This window comes from Myotis myotis, unplaced genomic scaffold (genome assembly GCF_014108235.1).
Source record: "Myotis myotis isolate mMyoMyo1 unplaced genomic scaffold, mMyoMyo1.p scaffold_m19_p_9, whole genome shotgun sequence".
Taxonomy (NCBI): domain Eukaryota; kingdom Metazoa; phylum Chordata; class Mammalia; order Chiroptera; family Vespertilionidae; genus Myotis; species Myotis myotis.
This window is the reverse complement of record NW_023416401.1, coordinates 49,729,531-49,753,535: the sequence shown is the minus strand read 5'-3', so window position 1 is coordinate 49,753,535 and position 24,005 is coordinate 49,729,531. Positions and strand designations below refer to the sequence as shown.

The 24,005-nt window shown below is 48.1% G+C and overlaps 1 protein-coding gene across 1 annotated transcript in view; it reads left to right on the top strand.

Annotated features, from left to right (window-relative positions):
- PHLPP1 (PH domain and leucine rich repeat protein phosphatase 1) overlaps positions 1 to 24,005 on the top strand; it is a 244,125-nt gene that overhangs the window by 212,711 nt on the left and 7,409 nt on the right. The window contains exon 17 of the mRNA XM_036322519.1: positions 48 to 217. Within this exon, the coding sequence (XP_036178412.1) occupies positions 48 to 217 (170 nt within the window). The remainder of the gene's footprint in view (positions 1 to 47; positions 218 to 24,005) is intronic.

Sequence of the window (24,005 nt, the reverse complement as noted above, 5' to 3'; positions counted from 1 at the left end):
GATTTATGCTTTGACTGAATCTGTGCCGTTGTCTCTGTTGTGGCCAGGCTCTGGGAGCTCGCTGCTTTCATCCTATTCTTCACGGAGCCAAAGACAAATTGGAACAGGCACCCTACAGGGGTTTTCTCTGCCAGGAGGACTCTTCTCAGCAAATGAAATGGACGTGTCCTGATGGAATGAATTTCTACAAAGACCTGCTGCAGGACCCCAGGGGAAGGTGAGTGGACAAAGCTAGCGCCACCACACAGAGCCTCACGTGGAGGCCCGTGCTGGCCCCTGATGGCCGGGGAGGAGTGGAGAATGCTGTGGTCTCCCGGGGTCCTGTGTTCAGCCCATAGGCCACACCACAGGAGCCATAGGGCGTGGAAGGAGAACATCAGACTTCCCTTTACTTTTGTCTGCATTCTGAAAGTTCTAAGAGTTAGCATTTATATGCGCACTGCTTTGAGTGAGTGTCAGACGAGGCCCTGAATGCTCACCTCTAGCAGTGAGTCCCTTAATCTTAACAATAGCAAGGAGCTGAAGACTTATCATCCTGATTCACACAAGAAAAAGCTGAGGCTCAGAGGGTTCCAATGATCAGCCCAAGGTCACTGCCAGGAGTGTCAGAGCAGGGATTTGAACCCAGATGGATGGCTCCAGGTCCCTTATCACCCTTTATTAACCATTCTGTGATGACAATCTTCAAATCTTCACATGTGGAACACATGTGTAATGCATTAATTCACGCACCACACACACACTGCAGATCCCAGCTTTGTTTTTCACTGAGGATAGAGGTTTGAGACCCTGGGACAGAGCCCTCCCTGAGAACAGAAGCAGGTCAATGCCAGCCCCCTGCACCCCGAGGGTCCCTTGAGCCCTAGGAATTAGCAACCCTGGGTAGGTTCCAGCTCTCATGCTTCCAGCACAGCCCCGTGGTAGGAGATAACCCCCCTGACTAATCCCCACTCAGACAGAGCTTGAGTTTAGGGTGAGTTGGCATCTAAGTGCCTGTGTCACCAGCACAGGGTGCTGCAGGGATTAAGTCAGCACTTCAGAGAGTTTGGGACCTTTTCATTCTAGATGGATGCAATTTGGGATTCTGTGGCTATTGTTTTGGCATCTGTGGATCTAGAGCTGGTGACAGGACTGTGGCCTCACTGCCCCTGTGAAGTCCAGGGACGGGGAGCCTCCCAGGACCACAAGTGTGTAGGGGTCCATCTGTACTTGGGGAGGAGCCTGGGTGTCACAAGCAGACTACAGCGCCCTGCGGAGGCCTCCTGGCTGCAGAGAAAAGACCTGTCCAATACCATGCAATCTGTGGATAGGGAGCTGCTTTTCTTTACAGGAGTTAAATCTAACTCCGAGGTAAGCCTCCAGCACAAGCCATTTGGGGAAAGTCCTGGCATATTCCCTGACCTTTCGTGGAGGGAACGGGGGATTGCATCCAGACCTTCCGAGGTAGGGGACAGCTTTGCCAAAAAGTTGGGACCCACTTAGGTTATTACTCTTCTATAATCGGCTGATTGTTTAATCCTGAGAAAGATTTAAAATGGTGGTAAGAGGGAAGTATTCATCTTTAAGGGTGTGGGCCCACCCTTGTTTACACATTATTTTCTCATTTCAAGATTTTGATTTTTTAAAATTTTTTTAGGTTTTTAAATTTTTATTTTTTAACCACAAGTAGACCTTACAGTTATTTTTTAACAGTGGACTAATGAGAGTAAGATTGAATTATTCTATATAACACAGCTTTGTCATATCTTATAATATTAAATGTTAATACAACCTCCACCCACCTTCCACCCCCCTGTAATCAACACACTGTTGTCCATGTCCATGAGTTCTCTCTCTTTTTTTCTTTTTTACTCAATCCCCCCACCCCACCCCCCACCAGAGCTGACTGCCTGCTCTCTGTCTATGAATCTGTTCCTATTTTGCTTGGTAGTTCAGTTTGTTCATTAAATTCCACATAGATCGATGGAACAGAATAGAGAGCCCAGAAATAAATCCATGCCTTTATAATAAATTAATACTTGATAAAGGAAGCAAAACATACAATGGACTAAAGATAGTCTATTCAATAAATGGTGTTGGGAAAATTGGACAGACATGTGCAAAAAAAAAATGAAACAAGACCACCTTCTTATACTGCAGACAACAATGAACTCAAAATGGATTAAAGTCTTAAATGTTAGACTGGAAACCATAAAAATCCTAGAAGCAAACATTGGCAGCAAAATCTCGGGCATTTCTCATAGCAGTATTTTTTCTGACATATTTCCTCAGGCAAGGAAAACAAAATAAAAAATAAACAAACGGGACTACATTAAACTAAAGAGTTTTTGCACAGCAAAGGAAATCATCAACAAAATGAAAAAACAACCCATTGAATGGGAGAACATATTTGCCAATGATCCATCAGATAAGGGGTTAATATCCAAAATTTATAAACAACTTATAAAACTCAACACCAAACAAACAAACAACCCAGTTTAAAAAAAAAAAAAAAAAAAAAAAAGGACAAAAGACCTGAATAGACAGTTCTCCAAAGAGGACATATGGTGGCCAAAAGACATATGAAAAGATGCTCAATGTCACTAATCATCAGAGAAATGCAAATTAAAACCACAATGAGATACTACCTCTCACCTGTCAGAATGGCTATCATCAATAAATCAACAAACCACAAGTGTTGGTGAGGATGTGGAGTAAAGGGAATTATTTCAAGGTTTTAAATGGGCACCTCTCATTCGGTAAGCTCCTTGAAGCAGAGACTTTGCCTTAGTGATATTGCATCTCAGGGGCTAGCCCTGAGCCTGGCACATGATAAGCTTCCAACCTATTTTTTAGATTATAGAATGCACCAACTTTGTAAGCACCATGATCCTGTTGGCTTTTTAATTGGTACCATTCTTACTTAGCGCTAGACATGACTGACCATCTTCACAAAGGTGCTAGGCCTGGAAGAAAGCCTCCTCTTACTCCGGAAGCCACGACACTTTCTAAAATACACTCAGTATTGTTTTTCTGACTATAAAATAATGCACACACAAAAGTTGGAAAACAAAGAAACATTAATGAAGCAAAAAGATGACCCATGATCTCATTGACACATTAACAATCCCTTCCAGTCTTTTTTCTAAGCACCCTTTTTAATACATAATTGGGATTATGCTATATTCAATATCATTTTCCCCATTATGTTTTGAGCATCTTTCCTGGTTACTAAAAATTCTTAGTAAACATTTTTAAAAGATGGTAATATTCTGTCAGGAGAATGTACCATAATGTGATAAAAATAGATCAATAACGGTTGCCATTGGTATGGTTTCTAGCTGTTTGCTATTGCAAATAACACTGCAGTGAAATTCTTTGCTACCATTGATTACCTAATTGCAAACATTAATTTAATCAATACATTGATTAAAATTTATGAACAGTTGGAGCAAGAGGTAGGGAGCTAAGCGATGGGGGAGGGTGTGTCCTTGGTTCCCAGAAGTTGAGCAGAAGCAGCTGGTGCCCTAGCAGGTTTGGCTCAGTGGACAGGGCGTGAACCTGCGGACTGAAGGGTCCTGGGTTTGATTTCAGTCAAGGGCACATGCCTGGGTTGTGGGCTCGATCCCTAGTGGGAAGTGTGCAGGAGGCAGACGATCAATGATTCTCTCTCATCATTGATGTTTCTAACTCTCTTTCCCTCTTCTTTCCTTTCTGAAATCAATATGTATATATTGATTTCACACAAAAGGAAGCAGCCGGGAACAGTGGTGAGGGCCCCGGTGGGCCATGCTACCTGAGGGGGAGTGGCAGGGTCAAAGCCCAGAGCCTCAGCCACAACAGGGAAAAGTGCCCTCAGTTGTTGTTTTGTTTCTTTCTGGAAAGAGAAAAGAAGTTCAGTAAAGAAAACATTCTAATAGCACTTTGGGCTGGTTCTTAAACAGTTAAACGTCTCAACTTTGAGAAAGGAAATGAAGATTTTATTTTTCCTCTCTGCAAAATATTCCTTTAAGTGGCTAGCAGTTGACAGCAGATTTCAACGGCATGTGTTTTGAATTCCTAGAGACTGAAATCCAGCACCTGTGAGTTCCTGGTCAGATTTTACATGTCAAGACTAGTTCCAGATGTGTGGTGCTTTGCAAACAAACCCACGACACGTGGCGCTCACCAGCCTGGCATATCTTGTCCCGCAAGGACTTCACAGGCTAGTGGAGGAGAAAGTCATTGAAAGAAGAATAGGAGCAGGAGTTCCGGTGCAGACAGCCCTGAGTTCAGATCCTGGCTCTGCCTCTGATCAGCGGGGTGACCTTGGCAATTTAATCGCCCAGTGCGTTAGTCACTTGGTCTGAAAAGGGGGGTCCACAGTACACAGTCATAAGATTCAACAAGAGGATTTGGTGACGTCAGGCTCTAGCTCGTGAGAAGGGCTTAACTTCAAGGGTCTCGAATGTACAGAAAAGGGCAGCCACCAGGTCAGGAGAAAAGACAACGTCACAGAGGGGTGCTTTCTGCAGTGGTCCTTAGGGGATGCTTGGCCCATGGAAAAGTGGGGTAACAGCCTCCCTGCCAGGGGAGCCATTGCTTCACCTGTGTCATGTTGGAGCACCAGCAAGAAGTTCAAGTTCTCTGAGCTCTGGCACTCCCTGCTTCTGCTGCAGCGTTCTCTATTTGTCCATATCTCCTTAGATCAATTGTTCCCTTACCTCCTTGAAATTAATCTTCTAGAAATGGATCTTCTAGAAATCATGGATCATTAGAGCATAACCAGCTTTTAGATTTCAGAGAAGAAGGAAGAGAGGGAGAGAGAGATAGAAACAACAATAATGAGAGAGAATCATTGATCGGCTGCCTCCTGCACACCCCACACTGGGGATTGAGCCCACAACCAGGGCATGTGCCCTGACTGGGAATCAAACCGTGACCTCCTGGCTCACTGGTCCACGCTCAACCACTGAGCCACTCCAGCCCAGCATAACCAATGCAAACAGAATGGTGTTGAATTTGGTATTGCTGTGTGAGTCCTCTGATATGAACAGGCACATTGTTGGTGGGTTTTAGTGTCTCTCATCTACTTTAAGTACCATCTCTACTGTGACAGCCTGCTGTCTGCTGTGTATCTATCTGTAAGTATTTGTTATATGTGACAAACTCATCCCATCCACAGCAGAACTTCTGGTTTCCTACTGGAATGAATCCTAATCTCTCAGTCTTTCTCATGACAAAATGTCACAAGAGACCCTCCAAATGCTCCAGCCAAAATGCCAGGAGTCATCCTGGATCCCTCTTCCCCTCACCACTCCACACAGCCAGTTCATCAACTGTTCTGTCCCCTTCATCCTGAACACATGCCCCAACCATCACTTAGTCCATCTCCCCTGCTTGTCCAGGTGACCATTATCCTTCAGTTGGGCTTCTGGCAAGGTTCCACTGTGGTACCACCCATCAGCTTCCCATCAAAACCGTTATTTCAAAATGTAGAGGACCCCACCAGGCTCCTGGGAGAAGTCTCCCGTGGAAGCTTCTTAGGGTACCTCCCCAGTTTGGTCTGACCCAAAGCCTCTCCACTCCCACCCACACGCACACCCTCTAGTTCAGACTTCTCAACCTCAGCACCTGTGACATTTTGGTCCAGAAAATTCTTTCTTATGGGCAGCTGTTCTCTACATTGTAGGATGTGTAGAGTCATCTCTAACCATACCCACTAGCTGCCACTAGCACCCTCCCATACCTGGGCAACAAACGTGTCTCCAGACATTTCCAAGTATCCCCCAGGGGGAAAATGCACCACTATTGAGACTCACTAGTCCCATCACACTGGCTTCCTTCCCACAGAGCAAGCCCCGTGCATCCTGATTTAGACCCATTGCAGCAGCTGTTGCCCCACCTAATGCGCTTTCTTAGGTGATGTCTTGTCTGCCTCCTTCTGTTCTGTCTCTGCTCAGACGTCACCTCCTCAGAAGGGTCTTCTTGCCCACCCAAGCTAAAGTGGCCCTTCAAAGTCCCAGGGACTACATCCCTGCAGTTAAATTTCTTCATGTCCTTTGTCAGTATCTGAAATGATCTGATTTCTCTGTTCGCCATTCCCTCATTAGGTTTCAGCTTTATCAGAGTAGAAACCTGTCTGTCTTCATGAAGTGTCCCTGATATGACCAACAGGATCAGGCCTACAGCAGGCGTGTGACAAAAGCAAGTGTCAAATGATACATAAATGACGTCCTGCTCCTTTACTGAGATTTTTTTGAAGGTCAGGGAGCGGTGGCAGGAGAGAATTAGAGTCACTTGGGATAATTCCAGGATGTGACTGAGAAAGTGTGTGGAGATGGTGTTTGGCAGCATCTTTCAGACTCAGCTTTCTCAGTGTGGGGAACTGAGTGCCGGGGTCCCAGGTGAGTGATCCCACAGATCCAGGCTTCTTGCTGAAGAGGCTCCACACCGTCTTCCTGGCTCTGACAGAGGTCACTTTGGGACAACCCCAGCAGAAGCATAGAAGGTCAAGGACAGTCAGGTCTCAGAGAGTTTATTGGCTTAAAGGGAACCATGACTGTTATGTCCGGGATAAGAAGCTACTCCAGGAAAGGGAAGGCGCCCCGCTGGGAGCCAAGGTGTGTGGGGGGGGGGGCTGGGCACACCCCTCCTCCCTAAGCAGCATGGCGCCCAACCCCATCCTCCTGACCACCCTGTGGTCGCACAGGATGCATTTCCAGGGGCCTCCAGCCAACCTCTTGACTCTCTTCTCATTGCCAAGTACAGGGGCCAGTCTGTCTCTCTGACCTTTCTGAAGCTGCTGATTCAGTGAATCACTTTCTATCCTCATTGTCTTCTTCGCTCTTGGCAGGCTTCCTTAAAGAAGAAACAAAACTCCTTTGCAAGATTAATATTGACCACAAAGGATATGTTTCTCCACTTTTTTTTTTTTAACATTTCATTTTTCAATCTCAATTGATTCAACTGGTTGCGACTACAATACATTACAATTAAACATTAGAGGCAGGAGCTGGGGACCAAAGGCAATATTGATGGACTGTCTGTCGAATATTGAAGTTTTCAACATAAAAATGAATCACTTTATTATTTCCTATAGACATGCAACTGTTCAAAACAGCACACTCCTGGGTTGCAAAGGCATCATTTAGCACATGCCCATAGGACTTGAGCTAAGCATCCAGGAGTCTGAGCCTTTTGTACCCAGTGGGGAACTCAAGCAAGAGTCTGTGGTTCTCTCTCCAATGGCACCCATGCACAAGGCTGGGAAATCAGGTGTCTGCCCTCATGGGAATATGCCATTTTATGGCTCTGTGGTAAAATAACATTGAGGAATGCTCTGACTCCAGCTACCTTCCTCCCTGGACAGATCTTGGTGACAATGCTCAAGAAATAAATCAGAAAAAGAATGAAAGAATTACTGTTCAAGGGGAAAAGTCCATAGTACTCAACCAAAGGCTTATTAAACTGTCTCTCACACTCACACTTTCCTAGGGCTGCCATAGCAAAGCACCACCAACCGGCTTGAAACAGAATTTGTTCTCTCAGTTCTGGAGCCTACAAGTCTGAAATCAGACGTGGGCAGGGCCACACTCTCTGTGAAAACTGTAAGGGAGAATCCCTCCTGCCTCTTCTAGCTTCTGCGGCTCCTGGCAAGTCATGGCATTCCTTGCAGCCACATCACTCCTCTCCCTGCCTCTGCTGTCACAGGGCACGATCCCTGTGTGCCTGTGTCCGTGAGTCCAAATATCCCTCTTTTTATAAGGACACCTGCCCTATTGGATTTAGGCCCCATCTAATTCACTATGATCTCATCTTAATTACTTGCCTCTGCAATGACCCCACTTCCATGTAAGCTCACATTCTGAAGTACTGAGGGTGAGGACTTGAGCATATGAATTTGGTGGGCGTACATTAGGCGGGTCTATTGTGCAGCCGGGGTAGACAATCCTAGCTGTTGGAGGCCAAGAGGAGAAAACGGGGAATTCTTTTTCCATCTCTGGGTGAGGAAAGGCCCAAGTTCCCTCCCTGTTTGACACTAAACTGAAAACCAGAGCACTCGCGACTCACTGAACAAGTTCCGGCAGGTTGGTTCACCTCTGGAAGCTCCTGTGGAGAGAGGATGTCCTGGCACGGCCACATGTCACTGAGCCAGCTGGCCTGGAGGCGAGGCTACGTCACTGGTGACCAGGTTGCTGGACTCAGAGTGTCTGTCAGAGCCACAGGCAGGAAGGATAGCAGCCCAGAGTGGCCCAGCCACGTCACCAGCAGGAGGACAGATTGGCCCCGGGGCAGGGTCCAGAGGTGCCCTGGCAGGACATCACAGAGATGCCTTGGGTGGGCCCTTGGGGGTGACGTAGAGGTGAAGGCAGAGGATGGCGTGAGCAGTCTAACAGGAGCCTTTCTCCAAGCTCTGCCCTGTGCGGGGCTGACCCCCATCGACCCCCACGAAGAGAGATCCCCTATTCATCTCTTGCTCAGAGGTAAGAAGGTGGAGCATCCTGCCAGCACTGCTCAGTCCTAGGCCTGGCTCCTACTTCCAGGGCAAACATTCACCTCTCAGCCTCAGGGTGGGAAGATACTAGTCCCCTCCAAGGCTTTTATATCCCAGTGCCTCCAAGAAGCACCGAGGCCCTTCATCACGGTCTCCTCGCCCGCTGGTTCCTTTCTGTCTGCACTCTTCCCTTCAGGCACGATTTTGTGTTCCCTTAAGTTAAACGTCAGCTCTCTGCGAGGGCGGGCCGGCCTGAATGTAGAGACCGACAGCAGGAAGGCGCCGGTGTGCTTATTCACGCTAGTTCCTCTCACCACGTTGGATGTCCAGGATGCCTGACAGAGGTGCTAACGTTTATGCACCGCCCTGAGGTTTACCAAGGCCTGTCACACTTATTGTCTCACCTTGCCTTGCCCCTTGGTAGCGCCAGTGTCACCTGGGAGCCATACCAGCTCTGAGGGCCTGTGACCTGAGCAGTCCTACGGGTCCCTGTGCTCAGGACTCTGTACTTAGAAGATCACCCACCGTCCCAATGCTCTACTCTTGTCAGCTCAGAATTCTTAATCATGTTTAAACAAGGGGCCTTGCATTTTCATTTTGTACGGAGCCTTGTAAATTGGTAGCTGGTCCTGCCTGCAGAATCTCAGGCCCTGCTCTGCACCCTCTAAACCAGAACCTGCATTTTAACAAGATCCCCAATCGCTCCACATCCCGTGAGAGTGTGAGAAGCCCTCTCTGTAGCCCTTCGGAGTCGTTTGCCTAGAAGTTAGTACCAAAGATGTCATGAGGGGAGATAAAATATTTTGAAAAATACATGTAGGACAATAACAATGTTGTCAACCTACAGATTCTTTGTTTAATAGTCTTGAACTTAGCATCTTGGAATGAGCAATACTGTCCCGTCGTTTCAGAAGGATCACACCCAGCAGAGATCTTGTCAGGAATGCCAGCAGGGAGCAGGAACCCAGCCCTGCTCCAGCCCAATTCCTTCATTTGGGAATGGAGCCAAACATTCCTAGTCCACGTCCTGGCCAGGACAACAGGGGAATTCCTTGGCGGGAGGGGTGTCCATCTGTGGGTTCCGTGGATACCACTCGCAGGCTTACTGGGGTGCTAATCCTTCTGGAGCATGGGTAAGCCACATGCCTATGCATTCTGGAAGTGACTGGGAACACCCACGTGGTCCCACCATGCTGAGGGGCACGGCTCTCCCACCAGGGCTCTAACCAAGGGTGATGTTCTCAGTGGCTGCTCATGGATCTTTGTAGGGAGGAAGGGCACAGAGTCACAAAAAGCTCCAACCAGCACTCTCCCAGCCGAGCATGACTGATGGAAGAGACGTCTGTGCTCAGTATATTTTGGACTTGAGATCTCTGGGCAGAGATATCTCTTGGGGAAACAGTCCCACGGAAATTAAGGCAACGAATGAATGCCCCGGCTACAGGCACAACTGTGCCCTGCCACTTGCCATTCATCAGTGCAGAGCGACTCACCCCCTCACCTCAGATCTCCACACTCTGCTGTGTCATACCCCTGAACACCACCATCGTCTGGCCACAGAAATGAAGGAGCAACGATGCCCCTTTGGGACGGGTGCCCTCTCCACCCACCCACAGCAGGATTAGCACAGATTATCCCTCTTGGAATTCCCATAGAAAATGATAAATATTCCTGCAAAGGAACGCTAGTGCGTAAGAATAGGTACCAAAAAAGTTAACTCACTGAGATTCACTTTGTTTTAAATCTTAGAATTAAACCTTAAGTAGAATGCAGGTCGCTAGGGCCTGGAGGAGGGGAATGGGAAGTTAGTTTTTAGTGGTGACAGGATTTCAGTTGGGGAAGATGCAAAAAGTTCTGGGGATGATGCTGATGGGTGCATAACAATGAGAATGTACTTAATGTCACTGAACTGGATACAAATGGTTAAAATGGTAAGTTTTATGTCAGATGATCCCCTGTAGCTAACTGGTAGTGTGAGCCTTAAAAATAAACGAAAGAAAATAAATGATGTGAACTATGTGAAAGTTCTCCTGAAAAATGATCAGGAGTAGTAAGACTTTTAAAAGTAACACATGCCCCTAGCCGGTTTGGCTCAGTGGGTAGAGCGTCAGCCTGTGGACCAAAGGGTACCGTGTTCGATTCTGGTCAAGGGCACACACCTTGGTTGCAGGCTCCTTCTTGGCCTGGGCCCTGGTTGGGGCTTGTGCAGGAGGCAACCAATTGAAGTGTTTCTCTCACATCGATGTTTCTCTGTCTTTCTCTCTCTCTTCCACTCTCCCTAAAAATTAATGGAAAAATATCCTTGGGTGAGGATTAACAACAACAACAAAAGTAACACATGCAATGTTCCTTACACACCAGAATTTGTGAACCAAAATGCCCATTAGCTAGTGACCAGGAGAGCTGACTACCTGCAGGTCAGTGTGGTTTCCAGGAAGTTTCTTACGTTGAATAGTATCCTTCAGTTGTCCACTCAGGTTACAAGGTTATAGAGGAGGCTTCCTCCTCCCTGGAGGGCCCTTCCCCTCCTTTAATCCTCAATTCCACAGCACGATGAGGAGCCTGGCACCAGGGAAGGTCACGACTGTTGATGGTTGGCCCCTTACTCTTTGCTGCCAGGAAGTTCTCTCCTCTGTGGTAAAACCCTTCAGGTTGGAATTTCTCTTTACGGTCAAATTGTGATCCAGTCTCCTGGCAAAAAGCAGGGATGGAAATAAAGTGCCCATGACTCTAACGAGAAAAGAAACCACTGCCGTGAGGACAGAACGAGAGAGGCCTGGCTCGGCCACTGCAGGCGTGAAGATGACCGGGAGTGCCCGGAGGCAGCAAACTTGGCAGGAGCCAATCCGACCGTGTGTTTGATGAGGGAACTGACGCAGACTTAGTGGCATGAATAGAGACGTGGTTTGCATGGTCTCTGGTTGGTGTTGGTCAGACCACACTGTGAGCACCACGTTCAAGTCTAGGATCCAGTTCTCTCGGGTCCATCACACCTGTGTTGTGTCGAGAGCTCAGGTTCAGGAGGGGGCTAGGAGCCGTGGCATAGGAGGGAGGGGCTGTTCCAGGTCTGGCCAGGAGACCGGGAACTGGATGGCCAGGCCACATGAAGGCAGGCCTAGGTCCGACTTGGGAAGCTCTAGGTGGCAGAATGCAGCGGAGGAGGCAGTGACCATTTCCCATGTTGAGTCAGAGGGAGCTGTCAAGCAAGGGGTCCCAGATGGTGGACGGCTGTCCCAGGAAGTGTCTGCACAGAGGGTGGATGACCACGATGGCGCCTATAGGAGAAAGAGGCAATCACTTCCTAAATTCTAGCTTCTCTCTGTGTAGGATGATGCCTCTGACTGCACACATATTTTCTAGTAAAAGTATGCTTTATCATTTTTAGTATGGGGAACTTTGAGGTTGTGACAAGTTTAAGAACATCTTTTTTCATGAATAATAATAAAAACAGCAAGAGTGGAAGCACCAAGGAAAATGGAGAAATGGGATTCTGACAATTTGCCATGAGGCCACTAGGGGGCAGGGGAAGACAGCTATTTGGAGCCACTAAGACCCATGGCAATTCCTCTTTCCCCCACCACAAAACGCTCTAGTCAAAAAAGAAAACGTATAGCACAAACCAAAAATGGCTTTCAGGTGAGAATAGAAAGAATAAGAGGGTGATGGTCTTCAAAGAGATAACGGTTGAGATTTTTTTTTTCAGTTAATAGAAGACATGATTCTTCAGATTCAAGGTGCAGGGAATCCCGAGCAATATAAATAAAAATAGAAGCACACCAAGACAGATGAAAATAGGGCTGCAGACCACCAGAGAGGGGAAGGGGGATTAAACACCCCTGGATGAAGAAACCAGAGATTGAAACAACAACAGACAAACAGGTTACCTGCAAAACAACAGCAGCTGACCCACAGAAGCCTCTCAGTCTCAACAAGAGAAAACAGAAGACAATGCTCATGCTGACAGAGGAGGATTTCCAACGTCGACTTCAGACCTAGCTAAACTGTCATTCAAGGATGAGGCAAAGCAAAGGCAGCTTCAGTCACGTGACTAGGAAGAGCTTACCCCTGGCCAACCCTTCATGGAAGAAATATTTAAACATATATATCAGAGGGGGGGAAAGAAGTTGAACCTAAAGGGAATGAGTGGGGTGCAGGGAGACCGCCTTTCCTGTCCATCTTCTCTATTCTGAGTCCCCTCTTTGCTGCCTCTCACCTCCCACCTCACAGTCAGGAGGGGCCAGTGAGGAGGACGCCCATAGGCAGTGATGGTGGGAGAACATAGTGGGTCCTTCCATTCCAACACGGTCCGATATTGCATGAATCTCTGTCCACCCACACAGGTGTCCTGAATGCCCTGTCTGGGCTTCCCTATCAGCTTACCACTCCTGCAACAGGAGATGGTGGCCAGAGGGACCCCCCACCAAAGCTCATCAGGGGCGCCCCAAACTGTATACCATAGCTTAGGCTATAGAAATGGCCACACGCCGGCGTGGTTCAGTGGATAGAGTGTCAGCCAGTGCACTGAAGAGTGGTGGGTTTCATTCCCGGTCAAGGCCATGTACCTTGGTTGCAGACTCAATCCCCAGCCCTGGTCAGGGCGCATGGGGGAGGCAACCAATCGATATGTCTCTTTCACATCGATATTCCTCCCTCTCTCTTTTCCTCTCCCCCCCCCAACCCTTCACCCCCTTCTACTGTCTCTAAAAATCAATGGAAAAAAATATCTTTGGGTGAGGATTAACAACGACAACAAAAAGAGGTGGCCACACTTTGCAATTTTGTGAGGGAAGCTTCCAGGTGTCCAGTAACTGTTCCCTTGCAACAGCGTCTGTTGGTCTTTGCTTGGGTTCTCTCTGACAAAGAATCCAGGTAGTGTAGTTGAGTTGGGAAATGATCGTAGGAGATGCTGGCAGGGGCATCGGTGGTATCAAGCTAGCTACCACCGTGGGAAGCCAAAGTTTAGCTCTGTCTGGAAAACAGAGTGTAGAAGACACATCTCAGAGTTATCCTGCCCAAGGGACCGGGGAGCTGGGGTCTTTGCACACCAACCCTGACCACCATTGCCGGGAGGTGCTCAAGTCCCTGGCACCTTGGCCTGCTGTCCAGATGGCAGAGGAGCTTCAGGTCAAGAGAATGTCCTTGGAATGAGGTGCTGGCAGTGGGCATCTGAACCTGTCAGCTGAGGGGGAAGACAAGGGTGTGGGCAGGGCTCAGTCAGCACCTGCCATAACACCTTCATTCAATGCCTTTGGGAGAATGCACTTTTTTGGGGGGCGGGGGAGTGAAAATTAAAAGACCCCAACAAACTCAGGACCATGACTGGCTGCCTTCCTCAGAGGTCAAAGGTCCCTTTGAACTTCCTGTGGCTCACTGGCATTTTCTAAATGAACCTGGCCTCCAGCTCCCAGTTCTCTCAAAAACATTGGGAGGGGTTGTGGCAGCCTAGAGTCTTTCATCGTGATCATGTGACAGAACCTAAGCACGCCCAAGTGTGCAGTTCATCCACTGGCTTTGCTGGTGGCTTTGCTGGTGGCTTTGCTGGCAGATCGCCTGGCAGGTAGGCCTGTGCTGGGAACACCGGCCGAAGGAGCAGGTCGCCAGGATGCCTGACCTCTGGCGGAGCTCTGATACAGAAGAGGATGCACTTGTGCAGGACTGGTATTTGCCCAGGGTTGAGTACTATAAAAAGAGCTAGAGAGGAGTTGGAAGCACCCCTGTGCCACTCCTTAAATAAGTGGGATAAAAAGCTTTCTGGAGGGACAGGGAGAATGCCAGGGCACAACACACTGCAATTTAGCCTTGGCGGTCCCCGCGTGGGTGATCTGCCCCCTCCCACTGACTGGCTTTAATGACCTCATTCTTTCTCTTCTTTTGTTCATTTCTATGGTCTACAACTTTATTTTAGGTGCCTGGCATTTTCAAAGGTCTCTAACAGCTCGAGCACTCATTATTTGCAAGGTGTTCAGTTAGGTGCTTCATCTGTAAAATAACAATGCTACCCTCTCTCCTTTTCTCCCCCTCCCTCTTTTATTTTCTCTTTCTAGGAGCTCTTTATAATTAGAAAGATTTAGGCCATTTTGTCATATGGATAGCAAAACCACTTTTTTCCATTTGTCACTTTTAAAAACTTAGCATATGGTGGTTGTTTTTCCTTCCCGTGCAAAAGGTTTTAAAAATATACTCGTCTCATCTTTTATGCCTCTGGATTTTGAGTTATTGGCTCAAAAGTGTGGGAGTAGGGACACTGTTGAGGAGAGAGCAGACCCTAGGCCTGGAGGAGCCCAATCCCGTAGGACCCCGCGGCCTGCCCCCAGCCGCAGGTGAGCGGGGCAGCTCCTTGGGTTATGGCAGGCTGGCTGCCTTTTTCCTTAGCCTCAGTTCATGGGCACAGGAGCGCCAGCAGTGTCTCCCAGATCCGTTTAGAGAGCACAGAGGGCACAGAATGAGAAGCGAGCTATGTTAGGGGGACGAGGTTCAGGCAGGCCTCTGCATGTCTCCCCCAGTTTCCCCTGGTGGGTGCCTTGGGCAGCCCCACTAAGCGAGAGATGTGCTTAGATTAGGTGTGAGGCCAGAGGGGCACTCTCCCCGTGTGTTCAGACTGCACTGATGACGCCCAGCCCCCCGGCATTTATAACCACGTCCAGCAGAGGCTGAGATGCTCCGACATTGCTGTCTGAGGAAAGGCCTGCAGGCAGCTCGGTTCCCATGTATCTTTGCCGTTTTCCCCGCCACTGATGCAACTTTCCAGAAGAGTCCTGGGCTGTAATTAACATGCAAAAAGGGTTCTAAGAGTTCAGCAAGGTTGAATGCTAGCGTTAGAGCCTCCCTCTCAGGTAGCTCTCTCAGCCCTGGAGTGTGAACAAGGGCACGCCCACCCCCAGCACTTGGGTTCCAGGCTCTGCTCCAAGCACTTGCCACGTGTCACCTCATTTACCTCCCAACCACCCGCCAGGTAGACACTGCTGTCACCCCTTCTCACAGCTGGAAAGCAGACAGACAGAGTTTAACAAACTTGCCTGAGACCACCCCCTTGTAAGTGGTAGAGTGGGGATTTGAACCCAGGATACCTGCTCCTAACCAGTACACAGAGAGGCCTCAAACCTAAACCTAGTGAAGATAAAATATGATTTAAAGGGAAGATGAGAAAAAATGTCAAACAGTTCTTCCGAGTCTCCAGGCCCCCCACCCCAAACCCCCAAACTCGGTTTGCTCAGCTGCCCTAACACATCATCGCAGACTGGGTGGCTTCAAAAATGGAACGAGACTGTTATGTTCCTAGAGACTGGAAGTCGGGGGTCAAGACGCCAGCCCAGCCAGTGCCATCCCAAGGCCCCTCTCCTTGGCCAGCAGCAGCGTCTTCTCTCTGTGCCCCACATGCTCTCCTTCTTGGCCCGTGTCCTGATCTCTTCTTATGAGGACCCTCGTCAGATTAGATCAGGGCCCATCCCAATCGCCTCATTTTAACTTGATCGCCGCTTTAGAGACCCCGTTTCCAAATGCCGTCCTATTCTGAGGTACCAGGGTTAGGATTTCAAATATAGATTCGGGCGGGACACAGTTCAGCCCACAGCAACGCAGCCAGAGGAGCACGTGTCTCCTCAGACCTGGGAGTAAAGCTTTCCCTCCAACTCACAGCCATGTCCTTGACCTCTTGTGAAGGTGACTGCCCATGGGCCTGTTCAGGTCAGCGTCTCCTACCAAGTGGGGAAAAACTCTGTAGCCACGTGGTCATGTGCAAAAGATGGTGTGTGTCTGCTGGGGCTGACGGGCTGAAAGGGCCCGCCGAGCTATAAAGCTGTGAAATTCTGTATTTCAAAAGTATGTCCAGGAAATACAAGTTATGAGATGATGTGAAAAGGGGGGAGGGTCAAGAGATGGGGTGACGGAAACGGAAGCCAGACCTCAGTCCCGAACTCTGCTTATCCTGAAGTTGAAGGCCCTCACCTTAGTCCTGCGAACGAAGCTGTTGCCTCGTGTGAGAGTGACGTGCCTCCCTCCACACGATCACGTGGACCACAGAGCGTGGCTCTCTTCCTCTCCTGGAAGCATAAATTACGTCTGTTTTGCACTCATCTGCTCGCCAGGTCTTGGCAGCCTTCTCTGGACCTTGGGGCTCTTTGAGTGCTTGCAGTCTTTGTTCAAATAAGCAGCCTCCCGATGGCTGGCCCAGATGTGAGGCCCACATCTGGAAACGATCCCTGGTCTTGGCCCAGGCGTTCAGGCTCAGGAGATGTGTGTGCGTCAGGTACAGCCACACCCCGCCTGGCCATCCCACACAAGGCCCTGTGCGGGGCAGAGGTCTCGGGGCTGGTGGCCTGGTGAGGAGACAGTGTGTGGGTGAGATCCTAACCGCGGCACATCTGTGTCCCTGCCTATGGTCCTTCCTTGGGTTTCTCCGCAGGGCCCCCGTGCCAGGCCTGCCTCGAGCATCCAGCCGAGCATGTCACTGCGTCTCGCTGATGCCTCCACTTGGCTTGGCACTCGAGTGGAAATGGTTGTCTACACCTGGGACTGGGTCTCCAAGTTTGGGGATTTATACCTGAGGTTTATAGTGCAGATATGAGGGTGTATTATTTCTACATCACCAGATGCTTAACTCAGAGGGGACTCCTATTCTTAGAGAAAACGCTGTGTTGGAAGTACCGCATGACCCATCTGGACCAGTGGCATCTACCCAAGGATGAGAGAGCACTGCCCGCCACCCCAAGGAGCAGTGAGCACCACTGAGTGGTCTGTGTGCAGGAAGGAAGGTGGCATTTCTGGTATATCCAGAGTTTGAGCAAATGCTTGTATTGGGCTCTTGTGCCGAGCGGTGGGCCACTATCAACTGATTTGAGCCACGAAGGATCCTTGCTATGTGCTTACCTGGCTGACCTATTGTTTGTTTGTTTCCGAATTCCTTGACTGCATTTTAAACATTTCTTGAGTGGCTCGGAGGGAACACTTTGTAACCTATATGAATATCTATCTGCAGTCCTTACACCTGAAACTATAATGAAATAATAAAGCTTAAAAAATGATTTCCTGAGTGGAAACGTTTAAAAATACAAATAAAACAAAACAAAAAAGTTATTTCTCAAAACTCAATATCAGAAGTAGCCACTGTTACTGCTTTGGTTTATAGACCACTGAACCTTCTCTCATATGTCTGTGTAAATACTTTCTAAATAGTGAAAGACCGTCATTCTTGAATGCTATTCTATCACCTGCTTGTCATCCAATATCTCCTAACATTTCCAGGTCAGAAACGGACATTCACCCCAGTGGCCTCAGGGAGCGGGGCTGCTGCTCAGGAGAGACAGAAGGTTGTCGGAGGTGCTTCTGGTTGTCAGGTGCAGGGCGTGGGACAGGCTGGGTGGGAGCGAGCAAGTGACATTTAAAGGCAAGGGACCAGGAAGTTAGGTGTTCTGCAATGTTTAGTCTAGCTCAGATTTTGAATGTCCTGATGGATATTCATGGAAGTGAAAAAAACCTGTTTAGAATGATTTTAGCCCAAAACCCAACTCGGCTTTACACATAAACACAAAGCTTTTTGGCATGGTTTTAGTATACACGGAGTTTTATAACAATGCAACTAATGAGTTTTGTATTGTTTACACTCTCGACTATGAATTGTCAGCTCAACCATTTGGAAAATCTCCTCAGCCACGGCACAGCCGCTCCCAGCCACCTGGATGGTCTGTGCCGGAGCCTTGGCGCTCACAGCACATACGTGGGAACGTGTTTGTTTCCAAATGTCAGAGACAGAAAGTGTCTACAGACCTTTAGTGAAACACTGTCTTACTTGTATTAAGTCCAAATTTATTTAAAAGTAGATTCAAGCATCTGGCTTCTTTAGTATTTCCTCAAATGTAGTTGTGCCTACAAATATGCAAATTGAAACTTATCTCTCAGCTATGTACACCTCTTCTAAGCCCTGCTCTCCACCTTTGGGGCTGGAAACCTCCAAGTTACAGCTTCCAGATTTCTTCCCGTTTGACTTCCCCGAGGGTTTGCCAATGGGAGGCCCTGGGGAGGTTGGAAGAGGTCAGGGAGACAGCATTTCCTGCTGGCTTTGGGTTGTGTTGGGTGCAAAGAGTGAGGTGTGCACAGTGCATCGTGTGCACAGTATAAGGTATGCACAGTGTGAGGTGTGCAGTGTGTGGTGTGCACAGTGCATGGTGTGCACAGTGTGAGGTGTGCAGTGTGAGGTGTGCACAGTGCGTGGTGTGCACATGTGTGTGGTGTGCACAGTGTGTGGTGTGCACAGTGTGTGGTGTGCACAGTGCGTGGTGTGCACAGTGCGTGGTGTGCAAAGTGTGTGGTGTGCACAGTGCGTGGTGTGCACAGTGTGTGGTGTGCACATGAGTGTGGTGTGCACAGTGTGTGGTGTGCACATGTGTGTGGTGTGCACAGTGTGTGGTGTGCACAGTGTGTGGTGTGCACAGTGTGAGGTGTGCACGTGTGTGATGTGCACAGTGCTTGGTGTGCACAGTGTGTGGTGTGCACATGTGTGTGGTGTGCACAGTGTGTGGTGTGCACAGTGTGTGGTGTGCACAGTGCGTGGTGTGCACAGTGTGTGGTGTGCACAGTGCTTGGTGTGCACAGTGTGTGGTGTGCACATGTGTGTGGTGTGCACAGTGTGTGGTGTGCACAGTGTGTGGTGTGCACAGTGCGTGGTGTGCACAGTGTGTGGTGTGCACAGTGTGAGGTGTGCAGTGTGTGGTGTGCACATGTGTGTGGTGTGCACAGTGTGTGGTGTGCACAGTGTGTGGTGTGCATAGTGTGAGGTGTGCACAGTGCGTGGTGTGCACAGTGTGTGGTGTGCACAGTGTGTGGTGTGGTGTGCACAGTGTATGGTGTGCACAGTGTGTGGTGTGCACATGTGTGTGGTGTGCACAGTGCGTGGTGTGCACAGTGCATGGTGTGCACAGTGCGTGGTGTGCACAGTGCGTGGTGTGCACAGTGTGTGGTGTGCACATGTGTGTGGTGTGCACAGTGTGTGGTGTGCACAGTGTGTGGTGTGCACAGTGTGAGGTGTGCACAGTGTGTGGTGTGCACAATGTATGGTGTGTACAGTGCGAGGTGTGCACAGTGTGTGGTGTGCACATGTGTGTGGTGTGCACAGTGTGTGGTGTGCACAGTGCGTGGTGTGCACAGTGCGTGGTGTGCACATGTGTGTGGTGTGCACAGTGTGTGGTGTGCACAGTGCGTGGTGTGCACAGTGCGTGGTGTGCACAGTGTGTGGTGTGCACATGTGTGTGGTGTGCACAGTGTGTGGTGTGCACAGTGTGTGGTGTGCACAGTGTGAGGTGTGCACAATGTATGGTGTGTACAGTGCGAGGTGTGCACAGTGTGTGGTGTGCACATGTGTGTGGTGTGCACAGTGCTTGGTGTGTACAGTGTGTGGTGTGCACAGTGCGTGGTGTGCACAGTGCGTGGTGTGCACAGTGTGTGGTGTGCACAGTGCGTGGTGTGCACAGTGCTTGGTGTGCACAGTGCGTGGTGTGCACATGTGTGTGGTGTGCACAGTGCGTGGTGTGCACAGTGCGTGGTGTGCACAGTGCGTGGTGTGCACAGTGTGTGGTGTGCACAGTGCTTGGTGTGTACAGTGTGTGGTGTGCACAGTGCGTGGTGTGCACAGTGCGTGGTGTGCACAGTGTGTGGTGTGCACAGTGTGTGGTGTGCACAGTGTGAGGTGTGCACGTGTGTGATGTGCACAGTGCATGGTGTGCACAGTGTGTGGTGTGCATGTGTGTGATGTGCACAGTGCTTGGTGTGTACAGTGTGTGGTGTGCACAGTGCGAGGTGTGCACGTGTGTGATGTGCACAGTGCTTGGTGTGTACAGTGTGAGGTGTGAGTGTAGGCATTGGCAGAAGCCTGGACATTAGAGGTTGTTGCTTCCCTGTTTTTACTAATTCAGCCCTTCCCAGACCTTTTTAACCAATTCCTGAGATTAACTTACCTTGGTTTGAAACACCTAGAGTGGTTTGTTTTCCTGATTAGGCAGGACTGGATTTTAAAAAATGCTAGAATTTTGTTCTATTGGACTTGTTTATAGAGTCAAGGCATTATATCCTTTTAAAAAAATATGTATTTGGAGGGTCAAAAGGTACAAACGTCTGGTTATAAAATATATGTCATGGGAATGTAATGTACAGCAAAGTGACTATCCTATATAATAAAGAGGTAATATGCAAATTGACCCTCACACCACCACACCATCACAAGATGGCTGCACCCACAATGAAGGCAGGGTTCCCGTAACACAAGATGGCTGCATCCACAGCAGAGGTGGGGTTCCCATAATGAGCCATAATGAACGATCAGCAGGGATCTGAGGCTGCGTGGTGCTGGTCGGGGCAGGGGACCTGAGGCTGCGTGGCGCTGGTCGGGGCAGGGGACCTGAGGCTGTGCCTCCCCCACCCCCAGTGGGGCTTGATGGGGGACCTCACGCCGTGCCCCCCCCCCCCCTGGCGGGACTTGACGGAGGACCTCAGGCCGCACCCCCCGCCCCAGTGCTGGGCGGGGGACCTGAGGGTGTGCCTGGGGACCTGAGGTTGTGCCCCCTGCCCAGCAGGGCTTGACGGGGGTGGGGCTGACTGGATCTGGATCTCGCCCAATGGGGGTGGGGCAAGCCAGGTCTGGGTCTCACGCGATTTCGAGGTGCACATGGCTGGGCAGGGACTTGACCCTGGATACCGCGGTGTGCCCCAGACTCTGACAGGAGGAAGATTTTCATATACATTTTACTAATTTTCTTTCATCTCTGACACTTCTCTTATAGAGAAAGGGCAAATAGCAATATTAAAATATTTCCTCTAATTCCCTTTTAATGTGCATGAATTTTGTGCACCGGGCCACTAGTAGTTAATAATATAGTAAGTTCCCACTTAACATCATCTATAGCAGGGGTCCTCAAACTACGGCCCGCGGGCCACATGCAAATACAAATATTATATTTGTTCCCGTTTTGTTTTTTTTACTTCAAAATAAGATATGTGCAGTGTGCATAGGAATTTGTTCATAGTTTTTTTTTAAAACTATAGTCCGGCCCTCCAACAGTCTGAGGGACAGTGAACTGGCCCCCTGTTTAAAAAGTTTGAGGACCCCTGATCTATAGGTTCATGGAACTTCGGTGAAATGAAGTATAATGAAGTCAGTTTTCCCACAGGCTAATTGATATAAACAAGAGATAAGTGTCTACGGCATCTCATCAACGATATAGCACAATGGTATTGAAGGAAAGTACTTTATTCAATGATTGGCTGTATAGTATCACATATTTGAAAGTTGCTAAGGGAGTAGATCTTAAAAGTTCTCATCACAAGAAAAAAATTTTTGTAACTATGCGTGGTGATAGTTAGCTAGGCTTATTGTAGTGATCATCCTCAATATATGCAAATATCAGGTCATTATGTTGTACACCTGAAACTAATTTAATGTTATGTGTCAATTATGCCTCAATTTTAAAAATTATGCACTTGGGTAGATATATTATCTATAAATTTAACCTTGGGATAAAAGGGGGGTTAGTACAAAATGTTTATTACTATACAGAAGTGGTGTTGTGCACAATAGAGTTGAAAACAACTCATCATGTTGTCATTGTAGTGCCCGTATCTTTCTCACATTCCCCTATCGTTTGATATTGAGAATTACTTCAAGCTTTTCATGTTGACAATTCCATTCAATGAATATCCTGGTACTTGGAGTTTCCAGTGTATTTAAAAACTTCTAAGGGCAACCTTTTCTATAAAACTCAGTTCTGTTACTGTCTCATCTCCTTCCTAGATGTGGGTTTTCATAAGAAAGATGAACAAAAATTGCACTGGCAGACTGTGCCATGGCAGCTCTGAGGGCCAGGGTGCGGTGGGAGGGGCTGTGTAGGGGGCTGAGGAGGGGCAGGAAGGCCATGCACACTGTGTCTGCTCCTTGGTCCAGGCCAGCTCAGCCCCCACCTCCAAGGCTGGAGTGCTGCCCAGTGCTCTGAGCAGACAGCAGGAGGCACAGCCCCACCAGCTGTGTTCGATTTCTCTGGAAAAGCCCTGAGTCACAGAAAAATGTGCAATGGTCAGAGTGTGCAGAAGCTGCGGCTGGGAGTAAACACAGAACCCTGAGTCCAGCTCTGCTTGATCCTCACCTTGAAGGCAAAGGGACCTCTGAGCAAGGAGCCATAGCTTTGCTTTCAGGCTTAGGATTCTGAATGTACAGGTCTTCAGAAGGAAGCTACTATTTTTTAAAGGGCTTCGCACAAGTTTCTACGTATTAGGTGATTATCAGTTAACTCTTCATCTTCCCACCATAGTTCATGACTCCACTTGAATAAGATATCTCGTGCCATCCTTGCATTCCCCTTCCATTCACCCACCAGAGCCTGACACTCATCAAATCCAACCGATTTGTCAGCCAGGGGTTTCTGGAAGTTGTCACTTCTCTCCACCCAGATGTCACCATGACCTCTAACTCATCCCAGAGGTGACAGCAACACTTTAGTTTACTTTCTTCAGTTCTTCACTTTCAATTCTTCATATTCCAGCCAGAGTAAGCTTTCTTGGAATCAAATGTGACCACATGAACAATGGCAAACCTTCAGGCTTCCCTAATTTTAAGGTAAAGTCCAAAGCCCTTAAGTCTCAACTGGTCTTCATCTCTATTTTCTATCAAGTTTCTTCATTTGCCTCTCTCCCCTCCCCATCCCCACCCACCCATAGGTAAATGATTCCACTTGATTGATAGTAACAGTAACATCTAATTTGTGGGGGAAAGATTAGGATTAAATAATAGACATCGTAGCACACAGTAGGGAAGGGCATAACTGGAGTTGAAGCTTTCTAAGGTTCTCAACAGGAGCATAAAGTGATTAAGTTTTGTTAAGCAAGTATGCCAGCACTAGAAAAACCACTGAACAAAGAAAAGAGGGTATTGCACATAATTTCCAAATAAGTGGAGGGGGGAGAAATGAAATTACCAAAAACAGAAAAGAAAAGAAAACATTTTAAAGAGAGAAAGAACAATAACAACAAAAAAGAAAATAGTAGAAAAAATAAAAAGCATATATTATGATCCAAATATATCAGTAATTATTATAAATGTACAAGGACTAAACACTTCAATGAAAAGACAAAGATTGTCAGACTGGATAAAATATAATAAGGCCCAAATATATGCTGTTTAAAAGGGATACTTTTTTTTTTTGAAGAATCATTGCCATTTCTTTCTTTTTTTAAAAAAAAAAATATTTTTATTGATTTCAGAGAGGAAGGGAGAGGGAAAGAGAGATCGAAACATCAATGATGAGAGAGAATCATCGATTGGCTGCTTCTTGCATGCCCCCTACTGGGGATTGAGCTCGCAACCCAGACATGTGCCCTTGATTGGAATTGAACCCAAGACCCTTTAGTCTGCAGGCTGATGCTCTATCCACTGAACCAAACTGTCTAGGGCATAAAAGAGATACTTCTTAAACATAAGATTACAATAAGATTAAAAGTCAAAGGATGAAAAAATTATATGCTAAGGAAATACTAACTAAAAGAGAAATCAAGTAGGAATATTAACATTAGCCTA